Source organism: Eurosta solidaginis, chromosome 1 (genome assembly GCF_040869045.1).
Source record: "Eurosta solidaginis isolate ZX-2024a chromosome 1, ASM4086904v1, whole genome shotgun sequence".
NCBI classification, from domain to species: domain Eukaryota; kingdom Metazoa; phylum Arthropoda; class Insecta; order Diptera; family Tephritidae; genus Eurosta; species Eurosta solidaginis.
The window spans coordinates 1603193-1621468 of record NC_090319.1 but is presented as its reverse complement, the minus strand read 5'-3'; the positions used below and the strand labels follow the sequence as shown (position 1 = coordinate 1621468).

Genomic DNA, 18276 nt, shown 5'->3' with positions numbered 1-18276 from the left:
TAAGAAGTGTTCACTTTGAAAACCAATAACATAACAAAATTGGTGTTTTCGATCTTCTTTTTGAGTGAAACAGCTTCATATCTTTCGTATGATTTGCTTTTTAACAGAATTTTTTCGTTAGCGCTTTTTGGACTTCAAAAAACCGAACTTTTAAAGCAAAAACGACATCATAGCTTCCTGCCCAACAAGTAGGGCTTAATGTTTTTAATGTTATTTAAGTTAAAGACTCACTTTCTTTCTTATACATACAATTTGATAACTATGCCCAAAAAAAATATAAATTTGTTGAATTGTTTCAAAAAAATTCTGCATATCAACAACTTCTCTCACGTGTAACGTGTACATGTCTAAAAATGAATCAACATATTTTTGTTTAGTTTCGTTCAAAAGTCTAACGATTGACTCGACATTGTATTATGACCTTTAGTGGTCCTACTTTGGATTTTAAGCAGAATTTGTGAAAATATACTTTTCAAATAAAATAAAATACTCAGGTACAATGCAAAAACAATTTTTTTTAGCTCGCGGCCTCTTGGCCCGGGGGCCTCTTGGCCCGGGGGCCTCTTGAGTCGGGGCCCGTGGCATTTTGCCAGCTCTGCCACCCTATTGTTACGACACTGGTATTGAGATAGTGAATCTACCTGTAAGATCAGGTAAATACATATGTTTGTACAAATTCGTGTGCCACATAGGTCTGCTCTGCTAAATTCACCAGTTCCGCAAAAGATATGTATGTGGGTGTGTATTTGTAAGTAAGTATCAATACAAGGGAACAATTTAAAAACATATTTTGCACAGCTTCATCATTGCTGAATAACAGATGTGCATATAAATTTATTTATTATAGCACTCGATTTTTCATAGCAAACATCAATGTTATTTGTTGTTTTCATCATCGATATCTCGAAAACTGGGGCTTTGTTAGCTTCGAAAGATATTTTTTCGGATTTCAAAACAGATTTACATATGCGATCACATAATAGGATCTCTACTTCCAGCTCAAATAAATGTTTGCAACAAATCTGTTGTAAGCTTATTTCTATTGTCATAACGCCATCCAACTTTCCATGCAACAGTCGACAATAATCTCCGTCAAAATTATGGGAACTAGGAGCATTTTCACAATTCCGGTTAGGACTTACGGGCAGTTTATTTGACAGTTCATTGAAGAAATTTCGTCAAGGCTGAAAAAACGATCAGTCATATCCCATTTTTTTTTTAAAGCATCATTCATCGAATTGAAATCGACGTCACCAAACGTTATCTATACTTTATCAAAAAAGTTAGTTATAGCGTGTATAGTCCATCACTATACTAAATAAAGTGTGGCATGATGGTGTATTGCATATGCACAAACATACAAGCAAATGTGAAATTATGAAATCAAATAGTTAACAAGCAGTACTTTGACAATCAATCCTAACAAAAGGAGGATGAAGTGATGCGTAATTTTTGTTTTTGTGTTTTCAATATTAGCTCAAATTTCTTTGATTTTGTTTATAACTGTATCTGGTTATTTGAATTTAAACATGCTGATAAAATAAAAATTTGCTTACAAAACGCTCTAGAAATATGAACAGGCAATAAAATAAAGCGTATCTAAGGACTGTGAGTTGGATGGAATTGAGGAAGAAAAAAAGTGAGGCCCATTAACTTAATACCCAGCAGGAAAAGAAGCTAATTAGAATTTTTTTATCAATAGACACCTAGTTTCAGTATCAAATTAAATCAGCCTACTTCTAACTATTAGTCCAAACAATTTTCAAAACTACGAAGTAAAAAGAAAAAAAATGTTTTATAGTCTAAATATTTTTAGGCTTAATGTTTTTCAATTTCATTGTCATGGCAACCTTCAATTACTTTCCAACCAGACCATTAGAAGTTAACTAGAAATGAGTTACTTACTGGAATGCGCTTTATTTAGCAATTTTTAATATTTTGTAGTAGATAATGATCCGAGATGTTTTTAGAGATCACATGGTATAGTTAAAGCTTTCAAGCTTGATAACGTGTCGTATGATTCTTGATCGAAATAAGTTGTGAATCGGATTAATTTCATATTTGAAAAACTCTCACTCATAAAATTAATAATTTATTATAATTTTAACAAATAGCTTGACAGATCCACATTTGTGTCGAGAGAAATTCTTTCTGGGCAGCAGCGTCTTCAGTCATTCGCATACTCGAGAGAGGGTTTTACCTTTCAATTGACTATTCAGTACAAAGAAGCTCTTGTTACCAAGATTTAGACCCTGTTTTGATTTCTAAGCTGAAATTATTTTGCATGATGTGATGACACAAGTTTATATTTTTCGTCTATTACAGCTTATGATGGCCGCAAACTTAATGCGGGATATAAATTAATATAATGCAGACAGCATCGGACATAATTGCAGTCAAATAAATTAGTTTGGAACAGTGAAACAGAAATTTTCAATTAAATCTTTTACTGCTTAATTGAAATTAATGTGTGCGCGTGCTTATTTAAATCGCATATAGCAATTTGTTTTTGTTTTTAGCCAGCATACAAAATTGAATTCAAAAGCAGTGGTAATCACAATACATGAAAACAATAGCGGCAAATGGTGGAAGCACAGCGACAACAAAATAGTCACGCAGCGCTGATAATATTGGGATTTTGTTACATTTTCTATTTAAATTAGTTATGCCGCCATGTGAGTGTTGCGAGTTCCACGTGAGGCACTTTTTACATTTAAATTCAACTCTTTGGCTTTTGACGATAAATGAATGCAAAGGCCTTACTAAAATCAAATAAAATAAACCCACAAACAAATTTTGTCTGAATTCGATGTATGATGTATGTCGGATGTATCTCATAATTTCCATTTTCTCAATCCTGGCAATTTTCAGCCACAATCCAGATAAATTATTTGGGACAATAGAATATAAACCGATGAATTTTGACAGAATATTGTCCTTTCAATTACGTACGGTCAACATTGGGTAGTTGTAGAAGTATAATTTCGGAACAATGTCATTAGGCATTTCCTACAGGGAATAAGTTTGTGCGAGCCCGTCATACGGTTCTAATATCAAAACAAGTAAAGGTGTCTAAGTTCGGGTGTAACCACACATTATATACTCAGCGTGAGCTTCAATTGCACATTTCATTTCAGATAAATTACTTTTCTACATAACCCGGGGCACCGCCCGTTAAAACAAAATCTCCCAATTTCCTCTTACAATAAAACTTAAGTGAAATGTCGTTGAATCAAAACTATTTTTTGCCAAGATTTAGCTTATTATTCTAGTCTACGACCCTTTTAAACATGTTTTATATCTAAGTTGCCGTGGTCTTTAACCGATCCCGTCCATTTTTACTAGAAATATTTTCTGCTATAAGGAAAATATGTGTAGACAATTTTATTACGATACGTTAATTTTTCTTCGAGTTATGGCTCCCGAAACATAGAAAATTGCTTAGTCATAAAAGGGGCCCATTTTTCAAAATTTGATTATTTTCTCTTTATTATTATAAATCCACTTGTGAAATGAAATACCATTTATATAAAGCTCTTTTATGCAAAGATGTAGCTTATTTTATTCGTCCACGACCCTTTTAAAATCTTTTATATAAAAGTGGTCGTGGTCCTTAACCGATTTCGTTCTTCAAAGCATTCCTTATAGTAAAGGCAACCCCTCTGCCCAATTTTGTTACAATAGGTTTAACGATTTTTGATTTATGATTAATAATATTTGTAAAATTGATTTTATCACGAGCGGGCGGTGCCACGCCCATTATCAATTATCTTTTCAAATTTGTATCAAGAGTCTCAATATCAGTCCACACGTCAAATTTCAACATTCTAGGTGTATTATTTACTAAATAATCAGGTTTTTTGTGTTTTCCAAAATGTTATATATATATAAAGTGGGCGTGGTTACCATCCGATTACACTCATTTTCAATACCAATCTATTCTGGGTCCAGGTAAACTCGTGTACCAAATTTGGTGAAGATATCTCAATATTTACTCAAGTTATCGTGTTAACGGACAGACGGACGGACGGATATGGCTAAATCAAATTTTTTTTTCGACACTGATGATTTTGATATATGGTAGTCTATATCTATCTCGATTCCTTTATACCTGTAAAACCAACCGTTATCCAATCAAAGTTAGTATACTCTGTGTGCAAAGCACGCTGAGTATAATTACACTAAGGGAACCCAAACTGTTTTCTTTTATAATAAAAGTCTTTCAGAAAAAATTATTTGCAAACTTTTATTTTACATTATGATGGTAGCGTGCCCCGCCATCCACACCGAAGATCCTGTAATCACGCCCCGGGCAAAGCAACATCAAAATTTTAGAAATAAGTTTTTTCAATTAGAAGAAAATTTTTCTAAGCAGGGTTGCGCCTCGGCAGTGTTTGGCAAGCACTCCGTGTGTATTGCTGCCACGAAAAGCTCTCAGTGAAAACTCATCTGCCTTGTAGATGCCATTCGGAGTCGGCGTAAAACAAGTAGAAAAAATCAATATCAAATCACGACGCAAATTGGAGGAGAAGCTCCGCATAAAATCTCTTCGGAGGTTATCGCACCTTACATTTATTTTAAAGTCCGGCCCTATAACATTGGAACGGATATTCCCGGGTATCCCCTGGATCCCATAAACTCTCACCTAGGAAAATTTTCTGACCCAGACTTTTTCAACAAAAAAAATTTTATTATTAAATTTGGTTCCTGGTTATGACACCCACAGTTCCATGTAATAAGTTTAAATAAAGATATAATCTAACAGTTTACGAATTCACGACATCCACAGTTCAAACATTTTACTTACTTTTAACATATTTGTAATGTAGTGCGAGTTGAACACTTCATCGAAAATGGTAAATTTTGCCGATGTGTTCTCCTTATTAATTCAATGCCAATATACTTTAAACGTATCGCATCTCAATTTATGTGAGGAGTAAAGAGAATTTGTAGCTATAACAAAGTTTAAAAAACACTTAAAACTAAACAAGTAAGGAAGCTTAAGTTCGGGTGTAACCGAACATTACATACTCAGCTGATAGCTTTGGAGACAAAATTAGGGAAAATCTCCATGTAGGAAAATGAACCTAGGGTAACCCTGGAATGTGTTTGTATGACATGGATATCAAATGGAAGGTATTAAAGAGTATTTTAAATGGGAGTGGGCCATAGTTCTATAGATGGACGCCATTTCGAGATATCGACCAAAATGTGGACCAGGGTGAACCACAACATCATCTGTTGGGTACCGCTAATTTATTTATATATTTAATACCACGAAAAGTATTCCTGCCAAAATTCCAAGGGCTTTTGATTTCGCCCTGCAGAACTATTTCATTTTCTTCTACTTGATATGGTAGGTGTCACACCCATTTTACAAAGTTTTTTCTAATGTTATATTTTGCGTCAATAAACCAATCCATGTTTCATCCCTTTTTTCTAATTTGGTATAGAATTATGGCATTTTTTTCATTTTTCGTCATTTTCGATAACGAAAAAGTGGGCGTGGTCATAGTCGGATTTCGGTTAGTTTTTATACCAAGATAGAGAGTTCAGATAAGTACATGAACTAAGTTTAGTAAAGATATATCGATTTTTGCTCAAGTTTTCGTGTTAACGGCCAAGCGGAAGGACGGACGGTCGACTGTGTATAAAAACCGATTTCGCCCATTTTCACAGAAAACAGTTATCGTCATAGAGTCTATGCCCCTACCAAATTTCACAAGGATTGGTAAATTTTTGTTCAACTTATGTCATTAAAAGTATTATAGACAAATTAAATAAAAAGAGCCACGCCCATTTTGTAATTTTCTTTTATTTTTGTATTTTGTTGCACCATATCATTACTGGAGTTGAATGTTGACATAATTTACTTATACACTGTAAAAGTATTAAATTTTTTGTTAAAATTTTACCTTAAAATAAATTCTTTTTGAAAAGTGGGCGTGTTCGTCATCTGATTTTGCTAATTTTTATTTAGCACACATACAGTAATAGGAGTAACCTTCCTGCCAAATTTCATCATGATATCTTCAACAACTGCCAAATTGCAGCTTGCAAAACTTTTCAATTATCTTCTTTTAAAAGTGGGTGGTTCCACGCCCATTGTCCATAATTTTACTAGTTTTCTACTACTGTTACATAAATTCTTTTTAATTGAAAATTATTTTCTATTTTTTAGTTCGGTTAGCTATAAAAGCGTGTTTTTTAGATTTTTTTTTAACAATTATTTATTATACCAACAACACGTATAAAAATGATAAAAACAGAAATAATCAAACAAACAAATCCAGCAGCTTGGCTTAATGGTAGGCACTTGTTCGTTTCGAATTTAGAATTGAATTTTTTTCTGATTTTCTGTTGCAGATTATCTCAGTCAAGCAAGTGCAATTGTAGCCAAATACTTTCGAGTATTTTAAATTTTATCAAATGTAGAAAAATGTCGTTCGGTAAGTGATGTCCTTGCCAAGTACTTGTACAAAATTTCCAACAAGTCGATACAAGTGGTAAACTCTAAACGAGCATCAAGTGGTTAAGTCTTTTTGCTAGCAATAGCTTTATATGTTTCAGCTATACAGAATTTGCATACATAGATCTTTGCGTATGTACAACGAGTTCATTCACGTACTTTAGAGCGCATTACGATACATGAAGGAAAAAAGTTCAAAATGTGTCCCACGGGTTTCAATACTTACCTTAAGAAGAAATTACATTTTTTGAACATCAGAATTTAACTTTTCTCTATGATTTTTCCATTTAAGTTTCGTTTTTCACTTTTGTAGTGTGGCAAATAATAAAAGATGGTAAAATATTTACTCAATTATGACTCGAATAAAGATTGTCAGTTCTGGGTAAATGTGAATAAAATTTTAACGTGACCAGAGAGGTTGAAAACTTCGTCAAACGAAATTTACTATCTTTACAAAAATATTTCAGTGATCAAAATCAAAGATCAAATAGATCAATTATAAAAAAAGTTACGCTGTTGGTTCAGCGTTCTGAAAATTAACATTATTTTTTTACTATTAAGCGGAGGATGCCCTTCATTGCTTTTTAGATTTCATCTTGACACACATTTTATGTAGTTTATATGTTAATCCGTATAAAATTTTGGAAAATTTGTGTTGGGAAAGGTTGATGCAGTGGGATTGGGGGTCGGAGTGGGGAGCGGGAGGGAGATAAATTGAATGAGATATGGACAAGTATAAAAACGAGAAGTTGAAAAAGGGAAGCGAGTCTCACTTTTTAAAAGTAGACAGACCAAATTTCAGACAGGGAAACGCTAGTTGAAAACTTATTACAAGGGAAATTAATAAACAAGAATTTAAAACTTTATAATAAAAGCTTAACCCTTTTTTACTTGAGTCTTGGCCCGAATACGAGCACTGTAAAATTCAAACAATCTTTGTTGAATGAATTTTGTTGCTAACGAATTTTTTCCTTATTTCAAATTTTTTCCCCCTATAGCAACCCCTATTTAAAATGAAGATTACTTCCATCATATATTTTAAAATTTGCATAACCTCGTGTATATTGTTTTTATTTCACAGATACAACAACAACAACGACATCGAATGCAAACGCAATAAATGAAGTGTTACTTTTAAGTCCGTCGGCGGACAACGTGTCGATAGCAATATTGGTGGTGGCGGGACAAAATATTGCTAATGCAGTCGATATTAAACCAGAACCAACAACAAATTCCACGAATTCAGTAAAATCTACACTGCCAGTGACTCCAATAACAAGTTCCACCATGCCACCTGCATTTTCATTAATATCAGCCAAAACAATAATAAACGCCCCTGACTCTTTGCCCGCTGATGACACAAAATTACTCACTCCACCCCTTCAACTGCATCAGCAATCATTTGCGCCACCAACACTAGACTCACCAAACCGCACTCCGCTGGCATTGTCAACACTGAAAACAACAAAGCCATTCGGGACAAGTGAATCACCAATAGAAATATTTACAATAGATACTGCAACAGAAGGTGATGATAATGCAGCCGTCAGCCTTCAACCTCCACCACCTTCTGATGTATTAATAAAAGGCTTTTCCATACCAACATTTTTGCCACCATATCCGGCATTTGCCATTGCTAACTTACCATCGTACACGTCTGCACCCAAAGCTGCATCCATGGTCACACCAATTGAGTCAATAGATCCACAGGACCAGTTGTATTTAGCTGCATCTAAGCAAAATTCGCCCGCACAAAATCTTTCGCAACTGGAAACAAATATCACAGTTCAAATGGGAAATCACGCTTATCTGCCATGTAATGTAAGTTAGAGATGATTTAGATATTCAAAGCCATTCCATGTACATTACCGATCATCTGAATAAGTTCAAAATGGAATATGCGTTTATTCGCAAATTAATTGTTTAAGGCTTTAATAATATTCCTCTAAAATAGAGTGCACTATAAAAGAACAATGTAAATACAATTTCAAGTTAGAAAAACAGCTTTAAAATGGTTCTTACATTTTAAAGATTTTTACAATTTTCTGAATGGCAGTGACTAACAATTTAGGAGTTAGGTGCAAACAGGGAACTTCTTTGAAAATTTATATAATAATTTATATAAAACTGAACCTATTCTTTCTATTTATCAGTTTTACGCAAAGAGGGAATGCCGGCTCTTTTTGCACGTAACTCCCCAATTGTTATAGTTAACTTTTTATTGAAACATTAAAAATTATGGAAGAGTTTCTATTTTTTAAGACAACTGCCAGTCATTGCGTGTGAGCGAGGTGTTAGTCGACATTTTTAGCAAATTTTTGAGGCAGCAGCTTCGCAAAAATGTCCACGTATTTTCGAATTTTCGAGGATCAAAATTATTTTTCAGGGAAATATCAGAAACTTTCCCAACTTGCATATAAGTACATTCAAATTTAGAAGGCTGGAAAGGTATACTCAAATTTGTGACTAAAAATCTTCAATTAAAAAAAACAAAAATGCTCATAGATCGATTCAGTTTTATTACTTTTTGCTGAAGTTTGATTTTTCTTTACACTGTTCCAGCTTGAACCTAAACAAAAAAACAAAAAAAGTAGTTTTAACCCGTTGAAAAGATCCGCAGTGTATATATTATATATTTATGCGGCCTCCGTGGTGTGATGGTAGCGTGCTCCGCCTACCACACCGTATGTCCTGGGTTCACACCCCGGGCAAAGCAACATCAAAATTTTAGAAATAAGGTTTTTCAATTAGAAGAAAAATTTTCTAAGCAGGGTCGGCTCTCGGCAGTGTTTGGCAAGCGCTCCGGGTATATTTCTGCCATGAAAAGCTCTCAGTGAAAACTCATCTGCCTTGCAGATGCCATTCATAGTCGGCATAAAACATGTAGGTCCCGTCCGACCAATTTGTAGGGAAAAGCAAGAGGAGCACGACGCAAATTGGAAGAGAAGCCCGGCCTTAGATCTCTTCGGAGGTTATCGCGCCTTACATTTATTTTTTTTTTTATTTTATTTTTTATTTACGTTTGCTAAATTTTTATTGATATATAATTCACAAACTCACAACTGAAGTAGTTAGGTGAAATGTTACGCTTTCTGAAAAAAAATCATAGTTTTGAATAAATTAACTGCCAGATTACACTATCTAACAATTTTCGGGCCATTGTCTGGGGCGGATATGCATGAAAAACTTAAACCTTAAGCCCATTTAAAACTTAGCCTCAAATTTTAACCAATACTGGGAGTGTACTGACTTCAGCTGTGTCGCTTGTACATTTAGTAAATAATAATTTTTCACTTATACTCATTATTTCTCACGCGCCTTCCAAAATCGATACCAGCGGCGTACCAAAAAAAAAGGGCCCGATGACTATTTTAGCGTAAAAAACGAAAAATTCTTGAGCTGGTTTAAATTAGCTGCATCACGATTACCGATGCGAAATTTTATTTAACCTTCATTTAATATCACTGTGATTCTTCTTAAACATCGTTGCACACTTTCGCATTGTTTAAATTTAAATACTATGGTGGTCCTTACGAATACAATTTTCGATTTTTCCATCCTCACGCTTTCAAACGGCAAAACCAGGGTCAGAAATATCGTTACGCGTGTTGCAGAGAGATTACAGCTCAGATTACACTATAAATACTCAATTTGTTAAAATATGAACCTCAATCTCTGTTAGTACTCCTCAACCTATTCCACTCAGCACCAAAACTTATCTGTGATATGGGCTTTTATAATTATATTAATTTGGTTATAAATCACAACTTTAACCCGTGTGCGATATTACCGCTTGAAGGGGAGAGACTGGAAAAAAAGCCTACGATTGATTTATAAGAACCAACCTAGTGAATACACATAAGTTATTGAAAACATATAAAAACATACAACTTGTTGACGGAACCAATAAAATTCCAGTCTACGCATTCAAATTTTCAAGCATAACTCAAATAAGCCTTCAATTATATTATTTTGAATAAATATCTATTAATAGAACATTTTTTGCAATGGCGCAGCCTTTCATTTTGTAATAAATTATGCTTACATACATTCGTCATTACAACAGCACGAATTTGTATATTAGCATATCTTCGAAAATGTTTTACATACATTTGTAATAATTCTAGCGGAAGATTTAACCCCAAAATTTTGAATTACTTAAAAATAATATGAAACCAAATATGAACGAGCAAGGTTGTTTCATAGCAGCGTCGACATTTTGCGATACACAAAATTTAATATGTACGAAGATTTAAGTTGGCTTTTACGTATTTTAAAACATACGTACACAAGGATAAGATAGAAGCAACGACTAAGAAAAAGGAAAATACACATACATACAAAAGACATACAGCCTTGTATATTAACAGCACTTGTCACTTGCGAACTTCAATAAAAACAGAAGCTACCGACTGTCTCAAAATGTAGGAAGAATATCACCTTCTGTAATGACGTGCTGTGTTAATGGCATTTTGTAATTTTCCCTGTTTTCAACTTTTTCACCATCAACTAGTGCTTGACTATCTACAGCAACTCTACACCCACCTCTTTTGACAGACTGCTATGTAGACGAATATCTGGAGCAACGCAAGTAGTTGAATTTGATGAAGATAAATTATTCAAAACGTCAAAGTACTGTATGTATATAATTACAAAGACAACATTAATAATATCACAAAACTGGGTACAAGATCTGTACATTTCATCAAAAGGAAATCTTCAAAGACAAACACTAATGTTATTATTAACAGCTATTTCAGTTACTCTTTATGTCAGCGCTATACCGCAAATACCTGCACGTTGTAATCGTTTCTTCCGACAAGTCGCACTTCCTATATCTGCTATAACTGACGCTGCCTAATTTGAGAGCATTTGACACTGGAGGGCAGCGTCTATTCAGAATATCCATCATGAGCGTACAGTCATCTCTTTTTAGTGGTAATAGTAACTTTTCAAGACTAAGCTTGTAAGACCTGCACAAAATTTTCGATACTTTGCAGTCCCATGCATGGTTACACACCTTTCCTGCTTGGTTGATATGTGCAACTCTCGCTTTCTCTTAATCTCGCCAATCTGATTGCTACGTTTACGGGGGGTTTGTTTACCCGCGCTAAATTTATTGAATTACCATAAATTGCCCATTAGTGTTTTCAAGAAACTTGTCTCTTATTCGCCCCCTTTATGAATTCACAATAATCACACCTCAGTGAATAGTAAGACAATGATGTAAGTTGACATGAAATCATGCAATAAAACCAGACAGGTGACTAGAATTGCGTAGCGCCTGAGAGGAAATAAAAAAGTTTTAGTCAACGGAACTGGATGCCAAAATCTTCAGAGTTTACATCAGTGAGTTGTTCGACGATGTGGAATAATATCATGACGTTGTTGATGACTAGTGGGGTGGGTAAAGAATATATAACACCAGAGGTTTTACAGCAACGATGTTTCGAAAAATCAGAGTTACGATCAAACCAGACGGATGCTGTTCTGATTGTATGTATCCACCTGCCTCTCTTCTGTCTCACTCTCTTCCTCTAAATTCCTCTCCTTTTCCTTTTTTTCTTTCTGTTCGCTTAGTTTGTTTTTGTTTTCCAATTGAAATTTCTTTCTAAGCGAGCAGAAAAAATGTTTAAACTGCAGAAGAACAAGTAAGGAAGGTTAAGTTTGGGTGTAACCGAACATTACATACTCAGTTGAGAGCTATGGTGACAACATAAGGGAAAATAACCATGTAGGAAAATGAACCGAGGGAAACCCTGGAATGTGTTTGTATGACATGTGTATCAAACGAAAGGCATTAAAGAGTATTTTATGAGGGAGTGGGTCATAGTTCTATAGGTGGAGGCCATTTAGGGATATAGCCATAAAGGTGGATCAGGGTTGACTCTAGAATGCGTTTGTACGATATGGGTATCAAACTGAAGGTGTTAATGAGTATTTTAAAAGGGAGTAATCCTTAGTTCCATAGGTGGACGCCGTTTCGAGATATCGCCATAAAGGTGTCCCAGGGGTGACTCTAGAATTCGTTTGTGCAATATGGGTATCAAACGAAATGAGTTAATGAGTATTTTAAAAGGGAGTGGTGGTTGTTGTATAGGTGGTCGCATTTTCGAAATATCGCCATAAAGGTGGACCAGGGGTGACTCTAGAATTTGTTTGTACAATATGGGTATCAAAAGAAAGGTGTTAATGAGTATTTTAAAAGGGAGTAATCCTTAGTTCCATAGGTGGACGCCGTTTCGAGATATCGCCATAAAGGTGGGCCAGGGGTGACTCTAGAATTCGTTTGTGCAATATGGGTATCAAACGAAAGGAGTTAATGAGTATTTTAAAAGGGAGTGGGCCTTAGTTCTATAGGTGGACGCCTTTTCGAGGTATCGCAATAAAGGTGGACCAGGGGTGACTCTAGACTTTGTTAGTGCGATATGGGTATCAAATGAAAGGTGTTAATGAGTATTTTTAAAAGGGAGTGGGCCTTCGTTCTATAGGTGTTCGCCTTTTCGAGATATCGCCATAAAGGTGGACCAGGGGTGACTTTAGAATATGTTTGTACGATATGGGTATCAAACGAAAGGAGTTAATGAGTATTTTAAAAGGGAGTGGGCCTTAGTTCTATAGGTGGACGCCTTTTCGAGGTATCGCAATAAAGGTGGACCAGGGGTGACTCTAGACTTTGTTAGTGCGATATGGGTATCAAATGAAAGGTGTTAATGAGTATTTTTAAAAGGGAGTGGGCCTTCGTTCTATAGGTGTTCGCCTTTTCGAGATATCGCCATAAAGGTGGACCAGGGGTGACTTTAGAATATGTTTGTACGATATGGGTATCAAACGAAAGGAGTTAATGAGTATTTTAAAAGGGAGTGGGCCTTAGTTCTATAGGTGGACGCCTTTTCGAGATATCGCCATAAAGGTGGACCAGGAGTGACTCTAGAATGAGTTTGTACGATATGGGTATCAAATTAAAGGTATTAATGAGAGTTTTAAAAGGGAGTGGTGGTAGTTGTATATGTGAAGGCGTTTTCCAGATATCGACCAAAATGTGGACCAGGGTGACCCAGAACATCATTTGTTGGATACCGCTAATTTATTTATATATGTAATACCTGCCAAGATTTTAAGGGTTTTTTATTTCGCCTTGCAGAACTTTTTCATTTTCTTCTACTTAATATAGAAGGTGTCACAACCATTTTATAAAGTTTTTCTAAAGTTATATTTCGCTTCAATAAAACAATCCAATTACCTTACCATGTTTCATCCCTTTTTTCGTATTTGGTATAGAATTATGGCATTTTTTTTCATTTTTCGTAATTTTCGATATCGAAAAAGTGGGCGTGGTCATAATCGGATTTCTTTCATTTTTCATACCAAGATAAAGTGAGTTCAAGTAAGCACGTGAACTAAGTTCATTAAAGATATGTCGATTTTTGCTCAAGTTATCGTGTTAACGGCCATGCGGAAAGACAGACGGACGACTGTGTATAAAAACTGGGCGTGGCATCAACCGATTTCGCCCATTTTCACAGAAAAGAGTTAACGTCATAAAATCTATACCCCTACCAAATTTCAAAAGGATTGGTTAATTTTTGTTCGACTTATGGCGTTAAAAGTATCCTAGACAAATTAAATGAAAAAGGGCGGAGTCACGCCCATTTTGAAATTTTCTTTTATTTTTGTATTTTGTTGCACTATATCATTACTGCAGTTGAATGTTGACATAATTTACTTATATACTGTAAAGTTATTAAATTTTTTGTTAAAATTTTACTTTAAAAAAATTTTTTTTTTAAAGTGGGTGTGGTCCTTCTCCGATTATGCTAATTTTTATTAAGTGTACATATAGTAATAGGAGTAACGTTCCTGCCAAATTTCATCATGATATCTTCAACAGCTGCCAAATTACAGCTTGCAAAAGTTTTAAATTACCTTCTTTTAAAAGTGGGCGGTGCCACGCCCATTGTCCAAAATTTTACTAATTTTCTATTCTGCGTCATAAGTTCAAATCATCTACCAAGTTTCATCGCTTTATCTCTCTTTTGTAATGAATTATCGCAATTTTTCGGTTTTTCTAAATTTTCGATATCGAAAAAGTGGGCGTGGTTATAGTCCGATATCGTTCATTTTAAATAGCGAACTGAGATGGGTGCTCAGGAACCTACATACCAAATTTCATCAAGATACCTCAAAATTTACTCAAGTTATCGTGTTAACGGACGGGCGGACGGACGGACATGGCTCAATCAAATTTTTTTTCGATCCTGACTATTTTGATATATGGAAGTCTATATCTATCTCGATTCCTTTATATATGTACAACCAACCGTTATCCAATCAAACTTAATATACTCTGTGAGCTCTGCTCAACTGAGTATAAAAACGCCTGTTAAGTGGCTGAAAGAATACAAAATGTTAATTTTTGGGAAAAGGTTAAGCCTGTAGCTGGATTTTGAAAATTTAGCTTAATATAAGCAGACGGGAAAATTGTACTAAAAAACTCGGCAGATGACGGAGAGATTCAAGACTTAGATTCTTGCAGTAATGATAATGACAAAACTGGCAACTGACGTACAAAGGCCGCTTAAGTTAAGGACGGATCTTTTCTTTTCATTGCTAGTAATTATTTAGTTGAAAAAGGTATGAAGCGTGAACTTTTGCAAACGCCAGTTAAAATTTTTGGCCAGGTAATCAAGTTACTCAGTTCTGTATCTTGTCATATTAATTTGGACTCGACATTGTCAAATGTGAAGCTATGAGAACTGAACTGCGGCGAGAATCAAATACGTATATTTTGTACAATTTTAAAAACAATGAACTAGCAGATTTTATGATACGATTTAACCGAAAAAACCAACGTACCAACCAAGATAACCATTGCTTTATCAGCGGATAGTGTGTGCATTTTTCAGTTTGCTGATGGACGAAATGCAACAAAATTGCTAGACGAAGCAACCACCAAGCAAGCGCAAGTACATAAATGTACTGAAATATTTACCCAATAAACATACAAAGTACATAAGTACATTTAAAATTATATGATATATGTATATATATAGCTTTGCCATAAAATTTTGCTGGCGAAGAGGGTCTTTAGCAAAACATCTTAAGAAAGTGGATTCAAGTATACAAGAAAATAGAGAATACAATTTTCAGAGAAATTTTGTATGTTATAAAACACGTCCTCTTTCCTCGATGTCTATCACATGTTGAATTCTTATATTTGATTGTCTTCCCCTTACATACTTTGGAGTAGTAGTAGCCATTCACAATGATATCTACTTTAATTATGTTTGGCTATATTCACATATATCTACTTAACAACTGCATTTTCTCTCAAAAACATTTTATTACCATAAACCAATGCAATTTTGGTGAAGAAAAGAAAGGTGGTTGAGTTTTGTGTGAGAAGTAACACCAATAATACAGAAACAGCCTCTCCTTCGGCTTAACTTTTGTTGAAATCAAAGCCAAAATTATAGGTGGGTAACTACATACATACATACATACTTACAAGCTTTTTTGTATCAGCACTAACACAACTTACGGTAATATATGGAACATATCCACGGCCAATGGCCACCTAAATGGCTGCGTTAGAATGAAATTTTCATATATGTAGGTTCGCTCAACGCAATCTTATACATGACAGCGTTTGTGGCGATGTTACAAAGGTAAACTTTATTTATGTCGCTAGTCTCGTTCGATCTGCCCGTCTCCATAAAAATACGAGCAACCTACTCATCATGCATAAAATTTCAATGAGCGCATCCGTTTGAAAAAGTTGATTGTGACGCGGCCCCAATAGAACAGCCCAGCCACACAGGTTAAGTACAACAACGAAATAGCCAAATTGAGTGTATTTACATGTTTGCAATGCGTTCTTTTCATGAAGAACCATATAGCCAATTATGTAGGAGAAACCCAAGAATAAATTCAAGCAATCGGGGAAAGAAATAAAACAAAAACATAAAATAAATTGTTGATATGCAAATCAGTAAATCTGATACTGACGCGACACAAAACTTTACTGAAATATTTGTATTTAGTATTTATACACGCAGAAACATTTTCGTATACTCGTAATTTATAAAAAATACTAGTAGACCCGGCAGGCGTTGTTCTGCCCTAAATTTGGTATATCTGCATACATTTTAATAAACTTTTGCGTCTAACTCTGCCCTCCCCCCTCTACACTTTTTCCCAATCTTCGTGTTCACTCCTCCCTCCATATTTTCCCCATCATCTATCTTCATCTTCGTCTCTTTCTACCTCTTTCTCAGTCTCCTCCTTCTCTCTTTTCTCTTCTATCAAGTTCTTTTCATTCTTCTTCATCGCTTATTGCCTGTCCCAGAGGGTGGTATGTATTTTGTTCTAGTCCCAGTCTCAGTCCCACTCCGATTCTCAGTCCCAGTCCCATTCCGAGTCTCAGTCCCAGTCCGTTTCCGGGTCGTAAATATTAATATAGGCAAATTTATATACCAAATTTGAGGCAAATTGCATAGGACGTATGTAAATAGATATGTGGGTCTTTAATATTAATTCATGTCCTTATTTCGGATTCGCATGCATATTTATCAGTTTTGCCAGGTTGATGCGACTAAATCGAATATCACAATGGAAATTTGATATCCATATTACCCACACATTCTAGGGGTACCCGGGTCCATTTTCCGGCCTATATCTCTAGACCCTGTACGTCGATCCCAATCAAAGCTATGCAATAACCACCGCGTGAAGTATAGGCAACTTGTGTGAAAGCTTGAACAAAATCGACCGACGCATCTCTTCAAACACCGGCGACCAACTAACACACATTTTGGCCTTTCTTTTAATATATATAGATTTTTATTTTTCACACTTCACTATAATTTTAAAACGAAATGCAGATATTCGGTGCTTTTGAAATTCGGCTTAAAAATTGCACATGGAACAACTAAAGACTCTCCTGAATTAAAAAAAAAATGTCTTAATACCTCTAAGCCGCGGGCCCCTCAGAAACCCGGGCCCGGGGTAATCCCCCCCGTCTCGACGGGCCTGGTTATGTGCTATTCTTGATATCATTCGCTATAATATTTTTTATTGATAAGCACGTTGTTTAATTAAACACCAACCAATTACACGGAAGTATATCCGCACCACCTAAAATATGAGTTCCGATGCGTATACGTAACATTTTATTAATACATATAAACATTTAAAAGAAATTGCAATAAAATAATATTGCGACTATAAACTGAGATAAAACCTATCCTATATTTCAAGTTAGATCAAACTAAACACGGGGTGCAAAACAAATTCAAAATCGGTTCAGTAGTTTAGGAGTCCATCGCGGACAAACATTGTGACACATGATTTTTATATATAAAGATGAGGCTTTTAAGCGAACACAAACATACATACGTAGCCCCACACATGCAATATCACCTGGAAAATAGAGTTCGTTTGCTGTTTGTGTGAACGTGTGGTACATATGTCACTTCGAAACATAGCCAACACCATCAAAAATGCCTTTAGTGCTGCTACTAATAAAAAGGCAGTCACAAAAGAACAGATACAATTACTCATCCAAATATACATACATATGTGCATATGTACCTAAATAAATAGTAAATACAGAAAAAAAATAGAAAAATGTTTCAACTCTGTGTTTTCCTATTAAAAATTTAATTCAACTTCCATTACTTTTACCCTGAGAAGCAAATTGATCATACATTAAAACATATCTCTCCGTGGTGGCCGCCGTGGTGTGGTGGTAGTTTGCTCGCCTACCACGCCGAAGGTCCTGTGTTTAAGGCGCGGTAAAAACAACA

General features: G+C 35.1%; 1 protein-coding gene across 8 annotated transcripts in view; it reads left to right on the top strand.

The window, feature by feature from the left end:
• Positions 1-18276, top strand: part of dpr17 (defective proboscis extension response 17) — an 81508-nt gene that overhangs the window by 51971 nt on the left and 11261 nt on the right. For all 8 annotated transcript variants that reach the window (XM_067763830.1, XM_067763827.1, XM_067763828.1 and 5 more), the window contains exon 3: positions 7551-8290. In XM_067763830.1, the coding sequence (XP_067619931.1) occupies positions 7551-8290 (740 nt within the window). The remainder of the gene's footprint in view (positions 1-7550; positions 8291-18276) is intronic.